At 43.6% G+C, this 18,642-nt stretch overlaps 1 protein-coding gene across 2 annotated transcripts in view; it reads right to left on the reverse strand.

The window, feature by feature from the left end:
- Positions 1-3,015: 3,015 nt before the first annotated feature.
- CYYR1 (cysteine and tyrosine rich 1) overlaps positions 3,016-18,642 on the reverse strand; it is a gene marked incomplete at both ends in the record, with an annotated part of 54,238 nt that continues 38,611 nt past the window's right edge. For both annotated transcript variants that reach the window (XM_080613474.1, XM_080613473.1), the window contains 2 exons: positions 3,016-3,149; positions 6,131-6,288. In XM_080613474.1, the coding sequence (XP_080469600.1) occupies positions 3,016-3,149; positions 6,131-6,288 (292 nt within the window). The remainder of the gene's footprint in view (positions 3,150-6,130; positions 6,289-18,642) is intronic.

An 18,642-nucleotide genomic window follows, 5' to 3' on the forward strand; every position in this document is an offset into this window, starting at 1 on the left:
TCAGACTCCTTCCTCTTCTCTGGCTCTCAGTTTTACTTATTTTCAATACAAAATCACCACCTCTTTCTGAAAATAGGCTACTTTGTACTAGTTCTACCTGGTCTGCTGAAAGGATAATACCTTTTCATGTAATATAAAACACCTTTATGTTTTATGCCCTTAGCAAGGACACGAGATGTGTCCTTGGAGACTAAAATCACTGCCTGGTATGGCTCCATATATGGAGATCTGCAGAACATTAATTGACCTACTAAATTCAACATCCTCACTAATGTTTTCATAGCAAACAAACAGTTCTCTATCACTATGAAATTCCCAATTTCATATTTCCATAATTTTCCCATGAAATAAGCCACGTATATATTGTATGTACTTCAGTCACTGACCTGTATATACTATCACTGACCCACAATACCATCAGAGGCAACATGCAATCGTAAAGCTGAAACAGAGGACTTCATGATCAAATACTTCTAGTTCTTTTCCAGAAATGCCTTTTTATTTAAGAGATCTGTTTTAAAACTTGTTCTGACAAATGTCACGGCTGAAGAAATTCTTCCACTAAGGGAAGATTTATGATCTATAGGAGTTTTCTTTCTCTGTATTTTACAGGACACTGGATTCATCAAACACAAACTGCTCTTTGATTTGTGTGTCTGCATGTTCAGCACGAAGAAATGAAGTACAAGAATGGGAAAAATGACAATACTCTTTATCTATAGGTAACATTTTGGCACAGAAATAGCACCTGGTGTGATCAACTGGAAAGTGCTGAGGTACGAGCACAGAATGATGTGGTAGGAACAGGATTTCCCACAGAGAAAATTATGCTTATTCTGCTCTTCATGCTGGCCACCATATTGGCAGGCACATCAATACCCCAGCAGATGGTTTTGAGTAGGGACTAAAAATGCACCGCATGCAGAAGGTTGTCCTTCATGGGAGGATTTCAACCGAGGAACATCATCTCGTGAGAGGTCAAGGGTACCAGCTGAAATGTCACAGAACATAGCCCACAGCAGCAGAGCAGAAGCAGTTGTAAGGATAACCGAGTTCAGGACTTGTCACATCTGAGCAGCAAAAGAGAAATTACTTCCTTGGAGTCTTCTCCAAGGAACCAGCAGCAACCAAAACCTGTGACACAGCTCAGTTTTCCACTGACTGGGTTACAAATGCCTAGGTAGCCAGTGGGCCTCTGATTCAAGGCTCAGTTTGGCCAAGGGTCACAACACAGATCTTCTGAACTTATACTGGTGAGGACCGAGGTGATTTGTGCTTTCAAGTGGGGTTTCAAGAGGATAAGGTTAGTCAGCCTGGAAAGGACAAATACCACTACAAAATCTGAGCAAGAACACTCAATAAAGTCTTGTTTCCAAGAAAGCCTCTGAATAACTTTCATGTTCAAAGTTATAAAGTTGCTTGAGTGCTTCCTGGAATCAGGACTGAATGCCAAAAATACCAGATTTAGGTTGTCAGCTGACTTCACTGAGATACGGCACCACCTTTTGCAAGCTGCTTTTTATTCATTAATACACTGATATACCCGAAGAGAAGATGAGGACTACACTGGAAAACATTTAAATGCACTCTGATCTTTGGGAATCAGTTGTAACCTGCAGTCTCTCCCTCTGAAATGGACCTCATGCCACAGCTGTCCTGGACTCTAAGTGCCATATTTCTGTCACCTTTCACTGTTTTGGCTGCAGCATTCTCAAACTGCCCAGCCACCCAACTCGAGCTAAGGGTGTTCAGCACTTTTAAATCCTGAAAGAGAACACCTGTCTTTGTGGTTTGCATATAAAACTGAGAAAAATGTTAGTCTTACAATTGAAGGATGGTGCTTTAGGTTATGAGATACTCTCTTCTGAAGTCAAACAGCTGCCGCTGAATTACAGTTAACCCCATAAGTATATGGAACATTTTAAGTCATACGGGTCTGTACTTCATATGGTAGAGGGTAAGTAATTTTGAACAATATGCATAACAAATGCATAGAAGTATTATTTGATGACTTACAGTTTCAAAAAGGCCAAGAAAACAGTCAAAAGTAATCTGACACTCATAGTCTCTCTTTGGTTAGGCTGAGTATCATTTTTACTGGTAAACAATATGATAAAAGAACTCTTTATGCAATCCAATTGAAGATAAAAAAGTGATGTTTGAGTATTTGGTTTGTATTTCTTCTCCCACTTGTCAGTGTTCCTGATTCAGTATTTTAAAAAAATCAAAGTATCATTTGCTGATAAAAAGGCATTGTAGCATATTTCCAACATATACAGTTTTTAAGACCAGAGAAATCAGCTATAAATTAGTGTTTCACATATAAAAATGCTCTTTATGTTTTACCTTTCAGACCACAAACTAGTCTCACACTATTTAAAAGTAGGCACTTAAAAAACCTGCACTTGGCCAAAAAATAATACCCGTCATTTTTGGTTACTGAATAACTCTGACAGCACTTCTCCCTGTAATGTGCTTATCAGACCAATATGCACAGCTGATCACAGGATATTATCAGTCTGAAGTAGAAACTGAAAATAACTTCAATCTTCCTTGTTCTTCCTTATTCTTCTCATTTTAAGGGAAGGCGTAACATACTTGAAGACAACAGTTGGACATTCCCCCAGAATAAGCCCCAGCAGCTGCCTCTTGTGCTTTTGAAACAGCTTGTTGAACCATTTGTAGCACTTGCATGCTCCTTCTTGGGAAGATCCCCACTTCTGTGTGCTGTAAGGGGCTGCAGCTGAAGCTAAGTACTGATGCTAAGCACTGCTCATCAGGCGCTAACTTGCAGAACTGTTTCTTTGGTTACGCATTGTTTCATCATGAAACATGGAAGGTTCAGAGTGATCAGTATTTTTCTCCATCCTGAGCCACGGGGATCCTCCCAGGTTATTTCAACACCTAGTCATATGTGTTGATGCAGACCCCATCATATCTGCCCCTGAGCTGACATTTGTCCTAATGGTGCTGGCTGTTTCAACAGGCAGTTAATATCCATGTGAAGCCATGTAGTTATTTCCCTGAATATCCAGGGTATGGAGGGGGTGGGGGATACTGTATTGAAGTCTGTGGGGTTGGAGTATAAGGTGGAGGTAGGTCAACTGGGTACTCCATTTCATATTCGTAACTGTACGGTGGTGGAGCCACTGGAATGGGAGAAAGAAGAAGACATAGTTACAAATCTTTTTACTCAGGTGCAGGCCCCCACATATTTTCTAGTTGACATTCAGACTTCCTTACAACAGATGTAAAGTCTCCTAGCAATGCACTTTCTTTGTTTTCAGACTGTCATTATACAGCCACTTTATGTCAATGCAAGTCCTGCTTAGCTGTATGCTCACCAGCATGCTGTGCTGGTAACAGGGTTTGAGTGGCCATACAGCAGATGACAACAGGATGATGTGGCAGAGCTAAACTTTTTTAGTGGAAGAAGGTTAGGTTTTTATCAGATCCATTCCATTCCACCCCCTTCAGCAGCAACATGGATTTATGCTGTCTCAATATAACTACATATTTTTTGCTGACCTCCACAGACCTCTCAAACACCCTCTAGATCCCCAGGAGATGTGTGACATGCCATGTCATGCCAAACATAACAGCATCACACTTCCCAGAGGAAACGCTGGACATCTTCGCAGGGCTCAGTCTGAGTTAAAACAAGGCTTTTGCCTTGTTCACCCTAAAAGAGACATCTGAGGAGAACCTAGCGTTTGTAAACTGGGTCAGGCAGCTTTGTTAAGAACAACAAAAATATTCACAAACAGGTGAAAACATTTTCTCAACTACTTCTACTAAAACTTAGAGAAGAAGGATTCATTACTGCACAGTAAATGCTGCAGAATGATAGCATGGTAGGAACTGAAGGCTCCATATCAAGACTCCATTAGTGTCTACAAATTTTAAGGTCCAGAGCCTGCTCATATCTCCACAGATGGAGATATATCCCCTCCCTAGATGCCTCAAGCAGACTGGCAGTGAAATAGCACTTGAGTAGAGAGGAAACAGAAACCTAAGATGTATATGATGGGGGGAAGAGACACAAATCCCATTGTGCTATGGAAAGCAGTCCCTGCCCTCTGAAAACCCAGCTTTTGCTGTGGCTGAGGCCAAAGGAAGGGCATCCACTTGGCTGCTCCCATCCAAAACAGGTAATGGCAGTGTGGAGGGTTTGTCACAAATCCTGCAGCCAAAGCCAGGTCAGTCATTACTCCAGAATGTTCATGACAGCAGGGAACACAGAAATAATTTCAGAGCTTCCCCATCCTCTAAAAACTGCTGCTGATGGGAAGAACTGCTCGAACTAATGTTTGCAGCAGGAATCAGGAGCATGCAGAGTCAAACTGCCTGGAGGTGGAGATTGGAGTGAGTCATTGCAGGAACAGACTTGGGGAGGAAAAGGCTACAGCCCTGGAGTCTTCATTTTGCTCTTGTTCTTACAGCTTGCAGCAACTATTATTTTCTGAAGTAGCTCTTCAGCAATTCATGGTTGAGAATATTGCAGTTGTCTTTCATTACTCATCTCTCTATGCAAAACAGTGTTGCAATGGTAAGGATGATTATAGATGGTTTTAGTTTAACTGGAAAGTAAGAACATGAGGGAGCAAACAGACACTGACAGCAGTGAATGTGATAAAGGAACTCATAATAAATATTGCATAGCTTGCCTATAAGCATCCATAACGCACCTGGGATTTGCTGCAACCTTTGCAACATGAGGGAATATAAAGGCAGGGATCTCTGAGTGGGATAAGGGAACTTCATCCCTGAAACACCATTGCCTTTTATTACAGTGAACTCAAATTATCCCAAGGCAATCACTCCTGGATTTGTAATTAACAATGCCACTGAAGCAGAGGCACAGCTGCGTTGTATAAACACTGTCAGGCTGCTTCCAGGGTCAGCTCTGCTCTTCAGCAATGTGGCCACTTTCATATGGTGGAGAGTTCAGACAAATGAGCCTTGCAAGACCCCAGTTGGCTCAGTGCAAATCCACCTTTGGTGCTTCTGTACCCCAATCATAGACTGATGGAAGCTGACAAGCATGGTGCAGAGAGCAGCTTTGCACAGAGCTACCTCAGGTACAGTGTGATGTACCAGTCCTCACTCACTATGGGCACAACTGTACTGGAGCAGATGCATGAGGGGCCCTTATTCTCCCCTGGGGTGCTCTGGGGCTTGTCACAGCTGACTAGCTCAGTGCCAGAACTGACTTAGGCTCTATGCTGAGCCTAAAATTGTGCCTGGTGCTGCCCTGCACCTGAAAAATATTATGTCAAAACAATTTTAACCCACAGAGAAGCCTGCACTGAGCATATTCGACACTCAGCTAACTTTGACCAAGGCACAACGGACATCCCTGCACCATGCTACCAGTTCCTATCAGTTCAGGCGTGGTACAAGGTTGATGCAGAGGGCTAGCTGGGATCCAGCACTGCATGCCAGGCAGCAGGCCCTCCTGGGCCTCACAGCAGAGAACAGCTTGCAAAGATGCCTGTGTCCCTTTGGAGAACTCATTTGTGATCCTGTATCACCCAGCAGGGCTGGTGAGCTCTGGCCAAGTACCAGCCAGCTTGGGCTGCATTAGACTTCACACAGCACTACTTGAAGCCTTTGTGCTATGATCCACAGACTTTATTGTCCAGGTTTTTCCCTTGTTGTGGTATGCTGGGCCCCTGTTACATCGGGCAATGAAAGGCAGCTGACTGCACATGAACATGAGCAAATACAAGAATCAGAACACAAAAGAAGAACAACTGATCCATTGCCAGGGAGCCTCTGGCACAGGAGAAGGTCTATCTGCACAGTGCAGCACTGCCCTGAGCGAGGTCCCACCGTGCTACTGCAGGCACCGCAAGCCATACAGCTGTGTGAGTATGGCACCTGGCCAGACCTCATTATCCCACTGAGTAGCTGAATAAATCAGCCCAGGCAGAATGCTGCACTGATGAACACTGCGCACACTGAGCTGTCCTGCGTTTCTCAGCAAGGAGTCATGCCGTTTCCCTCCAGACTGAGAAGAGCCTCCTGCTGTATTCACATCCTCTGTTTACTGTGGAGCCATAACTATCCAAAGATACACTATCATGAACACAGGCACTCTTGGAGGGGTGTCATTTCGCTTCCTTACCTGGGAATGTGCTGATAGTGTTGATGTGCGTAGTTCGGATGACCCCTACTCGAGTCCCGCGGTTGTTCTTCATGCACATGCAGATACAGATGGCAATCCCAGCAATCACTCCCATTATAAATACAATACCGAAAACGATTCCAGCTATTGCTGTGCCTCTGCAAGGAGAATGAACACATGTAGTCAGTCTCAGACAACTAATGTTTACAAAACAAAATTCTCTCCCAGGAGCAGCCCCCAGTTGAGAAAAGAAGTGCACATTGATTACTGGAAGTGCTGCAAATTCTGATCCATCATGGCATCTGAATAGAAGAAAGATCTTTGAGACCAAATTGACAAACTCTGTCAAAGTCGGTTTTGCAATCGTGCCAGCTCACTCTGCCGATTTACCATATATTAAATCCTTCCATTCCAGGGCCATCTGAATTCAACAACTTTTAAATAGTACCAAGAATAATTTCTTCCCTTTCCCCTCATGGCACAAGACTTTTTTTTTCTCCCTAAAAGCATTGGTATGATTTTCTTTTGAAAAGAAAGAGTAAGTTATCCCCAGTAATATATTCCAGAAGCATCCTAAAGAGCCTGCATGCTGTGCTTCCACAGGAAAGCTTTTGTCATTGTTTTATCTTAGGTCAAAAAGTCCTTCTGCTGTGCTTCTGAGCCTGCAGATTAAGGAGAGCCTCCTCTTCTTTAGGATGAGCAGCAAGAAGCAAAGCAAATGCCCGCTCTTCCACATCTGCTGCTGCAGCTGGCACAAGTATTTGAGGCTTAAATGATTTCTTTTATAAAGGTCCAGAGGAAAGAATTTAGCTCATCCCCTGAAGTAATGAATCAGACCTTCCTTGAAACTATATAGAGAAAGGAAAGAAAGCCTTATTGCACTGATACATGGGAGAAAAACCTCACCAAGAGTCACTGAAGAGCTTCCAATAATACTGAGGGCAAAATCAGCCTTTCTGATGAACCCTAGTTCACTCAGCTTTGTTGTCAGGTACAGGCAATGAAGTGTAAATCATATGAAAGATGGTATTTACAGCCTACTCTTTTATAAAAAAAAAACCCAGTGACTTGCCAGAATATTCTTACTCTGTGCATCTCTTCATCTTCCAGCAAAGACTTCAAATAGCAACCTTGCTGGCATGTTTTTTACTGGACATTTTAATTAATCCAAACTGATAGTCTCTTAACATCCATAAGCTCCACTAGGAAGCACTTCCCCATAGAAGCGTGGGAACACATAGCAGGCCTGAGTTTCAAACTGCTGACTTACACAGCACTGGGTGCCACGAAGTCAGCAAGGGTCAGGGTGGACTCAGTATTCGAAAAATCAGACCTTCTGCTTAGGAACCTAGCTATGAGTTTAAGAGCTTGTTCTTAGGCCCCAACTCCACTCAGGAACTTGGCCTAGATTTGCAGTACAATTAATGGAATTGCATAGCATAAATAAACACAGACAGTTTGCTGTCTTACTGAAATACACTGCCAGGGAGCTAACCTGCTCTCTGCTGTTATGTAGCAATGAATGAGGAGTGTGCAGGGAGAGCAAACCTGTTAATATTTTGCAGAATATAGAAAGGCCTAATTTACAAAACCCTTTGTCATGGCAGCAAGTACCTGGCCGTAAAACCAGTAGCTCAAAACACTGATGTGACCAAGTGCTTTGGTATTAACCACCACAAGTAACAGAGAAACTCCTCCCTGACCCTTCATATCCCCGTCAGTTTGCTTCTAATGAGCCCAAAGTCTGATGCTCTTGGGAGATGTGACCAAAATACCTCCAGGTTTTCCATCCTGCTCTTGCTGGGAACATTATCACTACTGTGAGAGAAAACTACTGTATGAGAAAACAGTTCGATTCAGGAGTGACTTTAACACAATACTCTCTTAATTCCAGAAAGTTTTCTTATAATATCATGATTTAAAAATCAGACATAATGCACAGGACCCCTAATATTAATAACAGTGAACCACTACTGCCTTTGCTACATCCCTGAGTGCTGGCAGCACTGCACTACAGAGTTGCAGGGAACTGTTACGCTGAAATAATCCCTCTCCCTTCTCTGTGGAAGAAGCAGAACCAGTCACTGTTGACTACTGGCCTCAAGCCCTGCATTACATTTCTGCTTTGTACATGATCCACTGCTGCCCAGCTCCTGCATCCCAAGTACATTCTGCCTGTGTGATCTGCTCAAATCCAGAAATCACAACCGTTTCTTGCACTTCCAACCAGCTGTACCCTGAGGAAAACCCAACCTCCATCCTAATGGCTGACAGAAGTGGGTAACACACAACATGTGTTACCTTTCCACTGCTAACTTACAACTTCTGTATGCATAAAGCCCATTTTAAACACAGTTTAAATAGAGTTTGTCTCAGCAAAAGTATCCCATTCATTCCAGAAGTGGTCAGCCAGATGCCGTTTGGTCATCTGCCCTGAGCGATGGGTTGCACTCTTTGTGTGCCAGTGCCTACCAGACACCCCAGCCTCACACCCAAGCCCACTCTACCCTTTTACATGAACAGGAACAGCTCCAAAGCAATATAACTCCACTAGTTTAAATGATGATTCTGTGATACTTTACATAAGAAGTATTCATAAGGAAAGGAAAAAAAGATTACAAAAGGTCTGATACCATCTTCAAAAGAAGTTTCCACCTTTCCTGAGACATTAAGCGGATACTTATAGACTTGTCAGCTTGCTTTGGGTAATAATGCCAAGATCTGAGGACTCACTTGCAGTCCTACAGCTTTTCCTACTGACCCCTACTTGACTACAGTTAGTTGACTGGTGCTGTGCTGTCTCTTCAAAGAAACAGTGGCAGAGCAAGTCAGAGCTGTAGAAAGCCCCTCTGTATCTGCCTGTTCCTGAAAGTCAAAAAGGGCTAAGTCCACTGGCAAAACTTCCAAGTTGGAAAAGGCCTCTCAGTCTAGACACAGCCACACTGGAAAGCAAAATCCACTTCTAGACAGACTAGCAAACCTAGGTCAGTAAGCAAAATATGGAATATCCACTAAAGCATTCTTTGCTGATCCCCTCTGTAGCTCCTGCTTGCATAGCCATGAACCAGAAACAAAACTGGTCACTGAGGAAAACATTCACCAGCTTAGCTTTGCTGACAAAACTGGCAAGTGCAAGTCTTGCTCACAGCTCTGAAATCAGGACAAAAAGTGGTTTAAATAGCCAGACCCACCGCTGCTTGTGGATTCAGGTTTTCACACTGCAGTGGTAAATTTAGACCCCCTATGGATGGTTACGCAAGGACAGCCTGAGATACAGAGCAGAAGATGTAGGTCACTTTTTAAATTCATTTACAGCCTGAGTACCAGCAGAAAGGCGCTTGCTGGTCTCCGTGGGCTTCAGATCAGACCCAATGCCACACACGTGAAATTGTTCCAGGAATCAAGTGTTTGAGTTGAAAAGGATCTGTTTGAGAGGACTTCAGGAGATGTACTCTCCTGAATATATATAGTGCTGTGACACTCTCTGACAGTGAGTTACAGCATAAACTCAACCTAATTCAGAGACCTGCAGCTCTTGCCACTCACAATGGCCCTCAATAAAACCACGAGCACTCTGCTCTAAACAACAGGCTGCACCTCCTCAGCACTAAATCCTGGCAGCACAATGGTCACACAGTACCTGTTGGGGGCACACAGCACAAAAATAAACGCTTGTTCTTTCTGTGGAAAGCCGATGGTCTGACTAGAAGGTATGGAGAAAAATAAGCATGCATATTTTACAAAATGGTGAAGTTTTTCTTCATGCTAGTGGGTAATTTTTGAAAATAAATACCCTATTAACTAAGTGTTCCAAGGTTTATATTAAAAGATGCTTGCTTTGCCTCTCTCTCACTGATGTGTTATACCTCTGCATAGAGACACAGAGGATACAGAGATTTTTTACACTATCACCACCACAGAGCTGTTCAAGGAAAAGTGCCTAAGAGAAAAAGGACACTATAAAGCAAAAGAAGACCTAGAAACCACACAGCAGAGTCACATAGCAACTAGGAAGTTAGAAATAAAGGATAAACTTTGAAATGGAGCAACCTGAAGGAAAACATTATGCGACGTCTTTTACAGAAACAAAGCCAATGAAGAGAAAAAGACTGCTACAGAAAAGTGATGCAGAGAAAAGTAAAGATGGAGAGGGGGAGAAGTAATTTTAAAATTGTGGAAGTGCCAAGAGACATTGTCAAGGTAAAAATCAGATATTCAAAGCAGCAGCTTTCCACTGGCTTTTAGCAACATCCTGCTGGACAGAATATAAATCTCATTCACAGTTTAACATTTCTGGCACAGCAGAACCCAGTGCAGGGTACCAGGCCTTTTGCCGGGTGGCAACAAGGACTTGGCAATGCTGGAGCAGGGCAGGGCTCTCACTGCTTCCGGACTTGGTGCAGCTGAGGTGCTTGGGGTCAGATAACCCGTCCCTTGCGGGATCTAGTAACCTGGGTGTTTTACACAAGTAGCAGAGGTGTCACCAGTGGTTACTCCATCCTATGATGGAGTTGAGATAGCTGGAGAAAAGGTGAGAGACTGAAGAGCAGCCCTGATCCTTCAGGTTTTAATGAGTGGGAATGGAGTTCATTTAGTGCCCCCTTCCCCCCATAAGGCTGCCAGTTTGGGAGTTAGGCAAGCAAAGTGGATGACAAACTTGCCCAAGACGAATACTACCTCCATGGTCTTCTGCACTTTGGAGACAATGGATCTCAGGGGCCTAAAAATCTTATGGCTCAATAGAACAGTGTTTCCTGAAGGAAGAATGATTACTGGGTAGGCAACTTTCAAATGCATTGCCAACATTTGAGAGCCAGGCATACATGGCAGGCACTGCTGTATAGCAGGGACTTTGTAGTCTGTTGGCCTCTGATTTTCCTTCTCGAGTTCTGCCTTAACTTCATATGTGGAGCATAAAACTTTGCCATGCAGCCTGGTTTATTAGTACAGAAAAAACTACAAAGAAAAGAAAAAACCTTTCAGACAGCTTTTCCAGAAAGCACACAGACTGCAATGCAAAATGTGATAAGCCCCACTGCCACTGAGACCGTCCCTCCTGAGGCTTCCTATCTGACCCTGTTTTCCACCCCGGGATCTTCAGCAAAGTGCATGACCCAAATCCCCCACATCACTGCAGCCAAGGAATCCTGTGCAGGATGTTCCCCTGGCCTTCTCCTGCCTCTGAAGTGAGCTCAGGACTGGCTTCAGTTATGGGTCAGGGCAAACCAGGTGAAGCACAGAGAGGGAGATGCTCACCAGCCCAGCCAAGCGGCATCACAGACCTCCAGACACATGCTTGCATCCCAATGCTGCTTCAATCTCCACCCAAACCCCTCCTGCTGAAGCTTGGAATGCCCTGCTTCCCTAATGTTTGCACTCATTCCTCCACTCTTGCACCTACTCAATACACTGGGACAGCCCCAGCTGCTGGCACTGTTCTCCTCTGAAGCCATGGGGACTAGTTACCATTTGCACATCCTCCTGTATCCCCATTTGGCAGCACCCCTTGCCCACAGGTGCCTTGGAGGGAGCATATGCTGCCTGGCACTTTGTTGGCTGTCCCAGCACCCCTGATTCCTCAGCTTTGTGTGACCCTCACACCCCTGCCCTTTCTGCATTTGTTGTCCTTCACAAGCAGATAGTTTCTCTTGATTCCTACCTTTAGCCTTTCCCCTCTCTGGAACACCTTTAAAGGCTGGAGAAGCTACTAGGGGCATGCAGTCCAAAGATGCCTTGGGAAGAGCATTAGGAAACTTCCCTGGGCTCCAAAAATGATCCACAGCTCAGCAACTTTCTGATCCAGACAGGTTGGTTTGTTTTTTAACTGTATCACTCAGTGGATTTCTCCTCTGCAAACCAGCCCTGCCTCATCCTGAGCTCGTGTAAATTTTAGCATCCACAGCCTCATGTGGCAAAGAGCTCCCAGCTTAATTACGTATCTGAAGAACTGTCTTCTCTGGTCTATTCTGAACTGAATGTGATTTTACAGACCTTTAGCATCACACCTGGCAGGAGCCTCAGTCCTATTTGGCTGTTCTGTGTACAGGGAATGCTTCATGACTCTAATCACCCCGGCCAGCCCTCCTTGCACTTTTTCTCATCCCCTTCTGTTGTTTTCTGAGAGCTGCAGCAGAAGCACATACAACAGAGAGGCACGGTAACATTCACTGTATTCTTCTCTGTTTCCTTCTCAAATAACCCACGGTATTAGATCTGTTTCTACTTGACTGTCACACAGTTGGAACTAAGGCTTTATGGCACTATTTACCATAATACCAAGCCCCATTTCTGAGAGATGTCAGCTCAGAGCCCATCAATTCATGCGGGAGTTTGGGTTGTTTTTCCCTGTATGCATTATGTAGCATTTATAGGCCGTGCCTTGGTGGCTCATACCTCTACCAGAGGACACAGGTTAAAGCTAGCACAGGTGAACTTAAGCCACCATCTTTTCCAAAGCCCAGCTCACTCTGTAATACAGCATCAATTTAGAAACTAGAATTGCAGAACTGACAGAGCTCCACACCAGAGATCTGCGTACATTGACATAAAGGTCTTTTCATCTTGTAATAGCTCACGTTAGCAATTTTACAGGAATCTGACCAAGTATGGCAAGAAGTTGTTACAAGCATGTGAAGATCAGTATTCCCACTCTGCCTGTGCTATATTTCATTATCATATTAGTGCAAGGAAGACATGCCATTCTCAGTCTTCACTTTGCTCAGCTGATCTCTTCCACCTCATCATCTTTCCTAATTTCCAGTACTTTTTAGTTCTCCAGTTAATTTATTGCCAACTGTCTGTATCTGTGATTTGCTGGCACTGCATCTCTAGAATCGTATTAATAATGCATGCAACACAAAAGGAATACTACTGCTAATACTAATAAATACCCTTTAATTTTCCCCTTTTTGGACATTCAAAAAGAAGTTGGTACGGGATTTTTTTTTTAAACTCATTCTCTGAGATAAAACAATATTTAAAAAATCAATGAGCTTTGATGATCTGATCCAGACACTGACATTTTGAAAAACGTACTCTTTGGACTCTTCATCGCACTTGCTGTTACTTGGAAGGAGGAGGTGTTGGGCTATTTATTTGATTTGGTTGGCAAGCCCTGGTTTACTTGGACTGACAGCAGAAGTCTGCAGGGTCATGCACTGTTTCCTCTGCCTCTGAGGGAGCAGGCAGACCCATTCTGGGGCGTTGTCCCTTTGTTCTCATAAGGAAAAAAACACATAGTGAATGATCTGTGAATGATCTGAAAATGATAGTGACTGTCCAGGGCATTTTGGCTTTAAAGCTGGGGTGCCTTGAGAACCCCATGTCAAAATCTGATGAAGGAGTGCCTGAATCAGCTGCGGTGCTCCACAGCTGAACCAGCCGCCTTCTCACCAGTTTTACAGCCCTGGAACGCAGACACCAGGGTAGCATGGACTGAAAAGCCATCCACGTCAAGAATCAGTTAAATAGCCAGCTAGCTGCTGCCTCCTGTTTAAAATTAAATACTTAGTTTACAGAGTAGCAACTCACATGGACCAGGCTTGTCTTTGAGGTGGTCCTTTGCAAGTTGCACTTAGACAAAACTCCAACTAGTACTTCCTTTAAACACACTTTTTACTGTGAGGAAGGAGATGATTGTCTGCTTCCGTAAACAAATCCCTCCTACCTGTTAAAACTGGGTACAGGCTGTACTTGGACAGTAATTCCCTTCTTTTCCTCCTACTCAGTTGTATTTAAGGTGTGCTGTTAATGTTTAATTCCTTCCAAATGGTTTCCTCTGTGCCGTTCCCTCTCTACCTTGTTATATTTGCAGGATTATTAACTCAAGCACCAAAACATCCTGAGTACTACCTGTACAATGAAAAGGTAGTGGGTAATTATCCCAATTCCTGGCCTCCCTCCTCCCAGCAACTTGTGGACAGGTCAGCACTTTCAGACTGCTCCATATTGTTAAGCTACGTAATCCTGCAAAGGGTTAAAAGACAGTACTTTCTGCCTTTTAGTATTGCCAGTGCCTGAGCAATAGGGTATCTTCTACAGCTTGTTAGAAGGCTGCTGAGCCACTGAAGCGTAACTGTGGCACACTTGCAAAACCAGAGAGAAAATCATATGAACTGCAAACCAAAAGGATATGTAATTACAGCTTGCTCTGGTTTGGGTTATCGGCAGACGGGCTTTTCAGCCAATTTGCCTTTTGAGAAATACACAGACATTTTGTGCTTACTTCCTTTATGCTAAACCATATGCTTTTCTCCCCATCACGCTGCTCAGATGCTGCTTGGCCACTAGTGCTGCAAAGTGCTTCAAATAAAGTGATCCTGGAAAGGCCAACGCTGCTTCTCCAGTAGAGGGAGAGTAGAGAAAGTGGGCTGTTCCTCTAGCTGGTTCCCAAACTGCTTTGCCCACCTACGTACAAGGCTGAGATCCTCCTGCTGCCCTAGACAGAGCAGGGAGAGAGAGGGATGGCATTGCTCCCACCCTGCTTAAGACTTAGTGCACGGCTGGCTCAGAAATAATTTTATGGACAGAGGAAATGATGCATGAAATATACCTGGGAGGTTCATGCCGCAATATAGCAAGCACAATACCTAATACGCAGTGGTGTTATTAACTGATCATGGCTAAGCAAATAGACTTTTATCAGTCTCAGCCTATCCAGCATTTTCACCAGACTAATACCGTGCACACATGTGGATGCTGGTTTTGAAACAATGAGTCTGTTTGACAGTTAAAAAAATTCAGCACATTACCAGAATATGCAAAAAACCCCAAACCCTACAATGCATTTTTAAGTAATACAGAAGTAATGGGGGCAAGCTGCTTTTTGGGTTTTTCTGACCTTTCATGTGAAAGAATTCTGAGTAAAATACTGCAAGGTGTCCAGTTGCCACTTTCAACCCTCATGCTCTCCTGCTGCTTCTCTGTCCTTAGTTTTGCAGCAGCTCCTCTTGCCCCACCTTTCCCTCTCAGACATCCTGTGCTGTTCCCTGCTGTCATGACCTTCCCTTGCTCTGTAATGTGCTTCACATGCTTGCCTGGAAAGGAAACAGAAGCCATAATGCAATTTCCACTTTCTAAAATGTTCCTCATTGTGCTTCCAGATCCAAAGCCAACCTGATGTTGACTTAAATAGAAAGTTACAGCACAATTGTACCTAATGTAGCCTTTGTTTAATTTAGGGGTTTTTATTATTTTTATGCTTGCAGCTTGCATTGCTGGCGGAGCCTTCCATTTAAAACACTTTCTGAATCAACAGCAATGGGAGAGGCTGAAATTGCTGCCCAACTTCAGCCCTGTAAGTGCTGAAGTACAAGGTCAGGACAATACAATGGGCTTCCAAGAAGACCACAAGGTTAGTAACCCCTAGTGATAGCTCATTTCTGGCAGCCAGGTAACTGAGTATAAACACTTAGGTGAATCCCAGGAATACTCTTTCTGGTAATTCTTAACATACTCTTTCTGACAGTGATTTTATTTACACCAGCTTCTGCAAATGCTTCGTTTTGCACACTCCATGACCTCAGTGCAGGAGAATCCCACAGCTCTCTTCTGGGAAGCTCTTGGTGTAGAAGCCTGAGTTACTATTGTGACCTCTTGCCTGTCAGATCTCTGAGCTATCGACAGTCAAACCTGCCTAGTTCTACCCAGGCACATTTTTACCCAGCCTTGCCAGAAAGGTTGATAGTTCAGCACCTTTTATTATGGCTGCTGCCTGCTTTGTGCCTGTACCAAATCTCACAGCCAGACATGCGTGATGTGTTTTTGATGTGCCAAGGAACACTCTGCACAGGGCTTTTTTTTTACTCAGTGAAACAAGTGCGTAGCCACTAACGGAAAATGCCAACAGATGAGGCTCTTAATTATTGCTCTGGGAGGCAGGGTGGAGGTGACCCACAGATTAATTAATTTCAAAAGAGAAAGAACTGTAATGGCTGTAATTAAAAGGAGCATTTCCTCACAATTTCCAAGGCAATGGACAAAACAGAGAAGTAAATGTTAGATATAGAAACCAAAGGAGAGCTCTGCTCTCCAGGACGTCTTCTGGGTCCTCCCTTCACTTTCTTGCTGTTGGCCTTCATGTCCGTCTTCACAGTTCCACGCCACTAAGCCTGTTCCTATCAACTTCACTTGCACAGTTTTGCACAGTGAAGGCTGGTCCTTACTGTGTGCAGTATTTTCCACACAAGGCTGTCTCCTCAACAGCCTTTTGTGTGCCACCTAGCCACTACCCCATGTGCTGTGGCATGAGTGTAGCTACTGGCAGAGCTGTGAGCTGACGACCACACTACCTTTAACTGGAACTAAGAAACCAGTAAAACAGAATGAACTGGTTTCTGGCAAAACTCTCTCTACTTCTTAACATGACAATCACACATTTTGATTGCACTTTGTGAAAAATGGCAACAAAACCAACAACAAAAATAGTAGTAGCACTCTCAGTGTTCCATTTGGGTGGGAGGGTGCAAGGCACCAGGGTGACTTTCCTCAGCTGTTAAGAGCTGGAACCTGATCGCTGGGTAAGGCATGCTCCAGGCATTTCACAGAAGTGCTCCTGCTGGCACAGCAGAGACCAGGGTTGTGTGGCTCAGGACGGCAGCACTGGAAAAGACTTCCCCATTGCTTGAGGCAGCACAAGCTCACACCAAACTCAACTGACCATGTATCCCTGGCTGAAACTCAGTGAGTAAAACAAGGTAGAAACACATTATTTTCCTACCAGTTAAATATTTTCCAGGACAGGATTGTCCTTGAGATGCAAATGCCACTGAATATAACTCTAAGACAATTTTATTATTTCATTTGCTAATGAGAAACTTGTTTGTATTATGTAACTGTGGCTCTTCTAGGCTTCAACCCTGGACGTTCTAGGTTCCCACAGGGGCTCCCGAAGAGGCCATGGTTCAAGCATTACGGTTCAAAATACTCTAATGGAGGCAAAAGCCCAAACTTGGTGTCTTGCATTCAGTCCATGCTTCATATAAAATTGCATATGGCTGACTCAAGAACTCCTTCCCAATTACAGAAAAGTTCATGGCAAGAGAAACATTTATTTTCTTTTTGGTAGTCAGTTCTGAAGACAGAAGTAGCCTCAATGCCAACTTAGTAGCTTATGTGGATTGCTAAGTAAGCCATATTTTTAATATTGAAAGATTTCTGCCTAGATGCAACGTAGCCCCTAAAAACACTGGGCGAATCACTGCAAAGAAGTGCACTATCAGCTCCCAACAGGGACAGCACAAGCCAAATATGAGCTTTCAGAGGAATGAAGATCACAGACTGCAGAGAGAGAAACCACCAAGCAAATGCCACAGATCAGATACTACAAAACCAACTGCAGTTTTGTTGTGCAAACTGAACTGGAAAAGCATCGTACAGACCCTCATCCCATAAATGCTCCCTGCTCATAAAGTCCATTTTTCAGGAGTCCATCATCCTCCCTCAAGGAGGATCACCGATCTACCTCTGGCACCCTAGGATACATCCTCATCATCTATTTAAAAGTTGCATGGGACCCCAGATCATCTGGAGTAACTTCTTTTCAGGAACGCACTGTCTCTTCATAAATTGCCTCTTTGAAACAAGCTCTGTCTTAGGAGAGATCAGTAGACATCTGAACACAACAATGCCAGGAATGAAAACACATCACTGGAAAATCATCCCAAGAGCATAATCAGATTGGATGCTTTGGCTCCCCCCCTGCACCTTCAGGAAAGCCCAGCAAATGCTCCTGCTACTTGTAATAGACACCAGCACCATGAGGGAAGGAGCACGGTGACCCACTTGCTGAGACAGTGCTAGGGCTGGTGCTGGTTACCTGGTGACTACATCTGCAATTGGAAACCAGCTTTGACAGTGAAAAGCCAAGCCCCTTCCAGTTCCTGTAAAGTTCATTGCACATCACAAGCAATTCGTGATCCTTTCCTAACTAATACTGATGTTTCAGTTGTACTCTGACATTAGTGAGCTGTAAATTACTCCTGGAGCAGAAGCTTATTAGCTCTTTTTTTAATGATATAGAGGAAAAATGTTGCCATTTTATGCAACAAAGAAGAGGAAGATTGGAACCAAAAATCCTTTTTCACAACAACAGCATAAAAATAACAGAGAATAAGACAAGGCAATATAATACCTGAAAATGAACTGCAAACAACACTGCTTTATGGACCTGAAAAAAAAGGTTTTGACTTTTTGAGAAATCTGAGTCTCAGAACATCAAACTGTAGCTCCCAAATGCGTTTATGATTTATTAAATATCAACCCAAATTGGAAGATTTTACTGCTGTTAGAATTCTGTCTGTTAGACAAATGAAAAAGATGTAGGATTTTTTTTTGTACACTGAATAATCTGAAGTGGTTTCTGGAAGATCTAAGAGAAAAAGTTTGGATTAAGAGATTAAAACCCCAGTGCCATAAATTATGTTTCCATTTTAAAAAGAAAATAAATTACGTGCATTGCCTGAGTAACAGTGCAATAGCTTTTTAAAAAGGCAGCTCTAGCTAGCACTGTATAT

The sequence above is a fragment of the Psittacula echo genome, assembly GCF_963264785.1.
Source record: "Psittacula echo genome assembly, chromosome: 3".
NCBI classification, from domain to species: Eukaryota; Metazoa; Chordata; class Aves; order Psittaciformes; family Psittacidae; genus Psittacula; species Psittacula echo.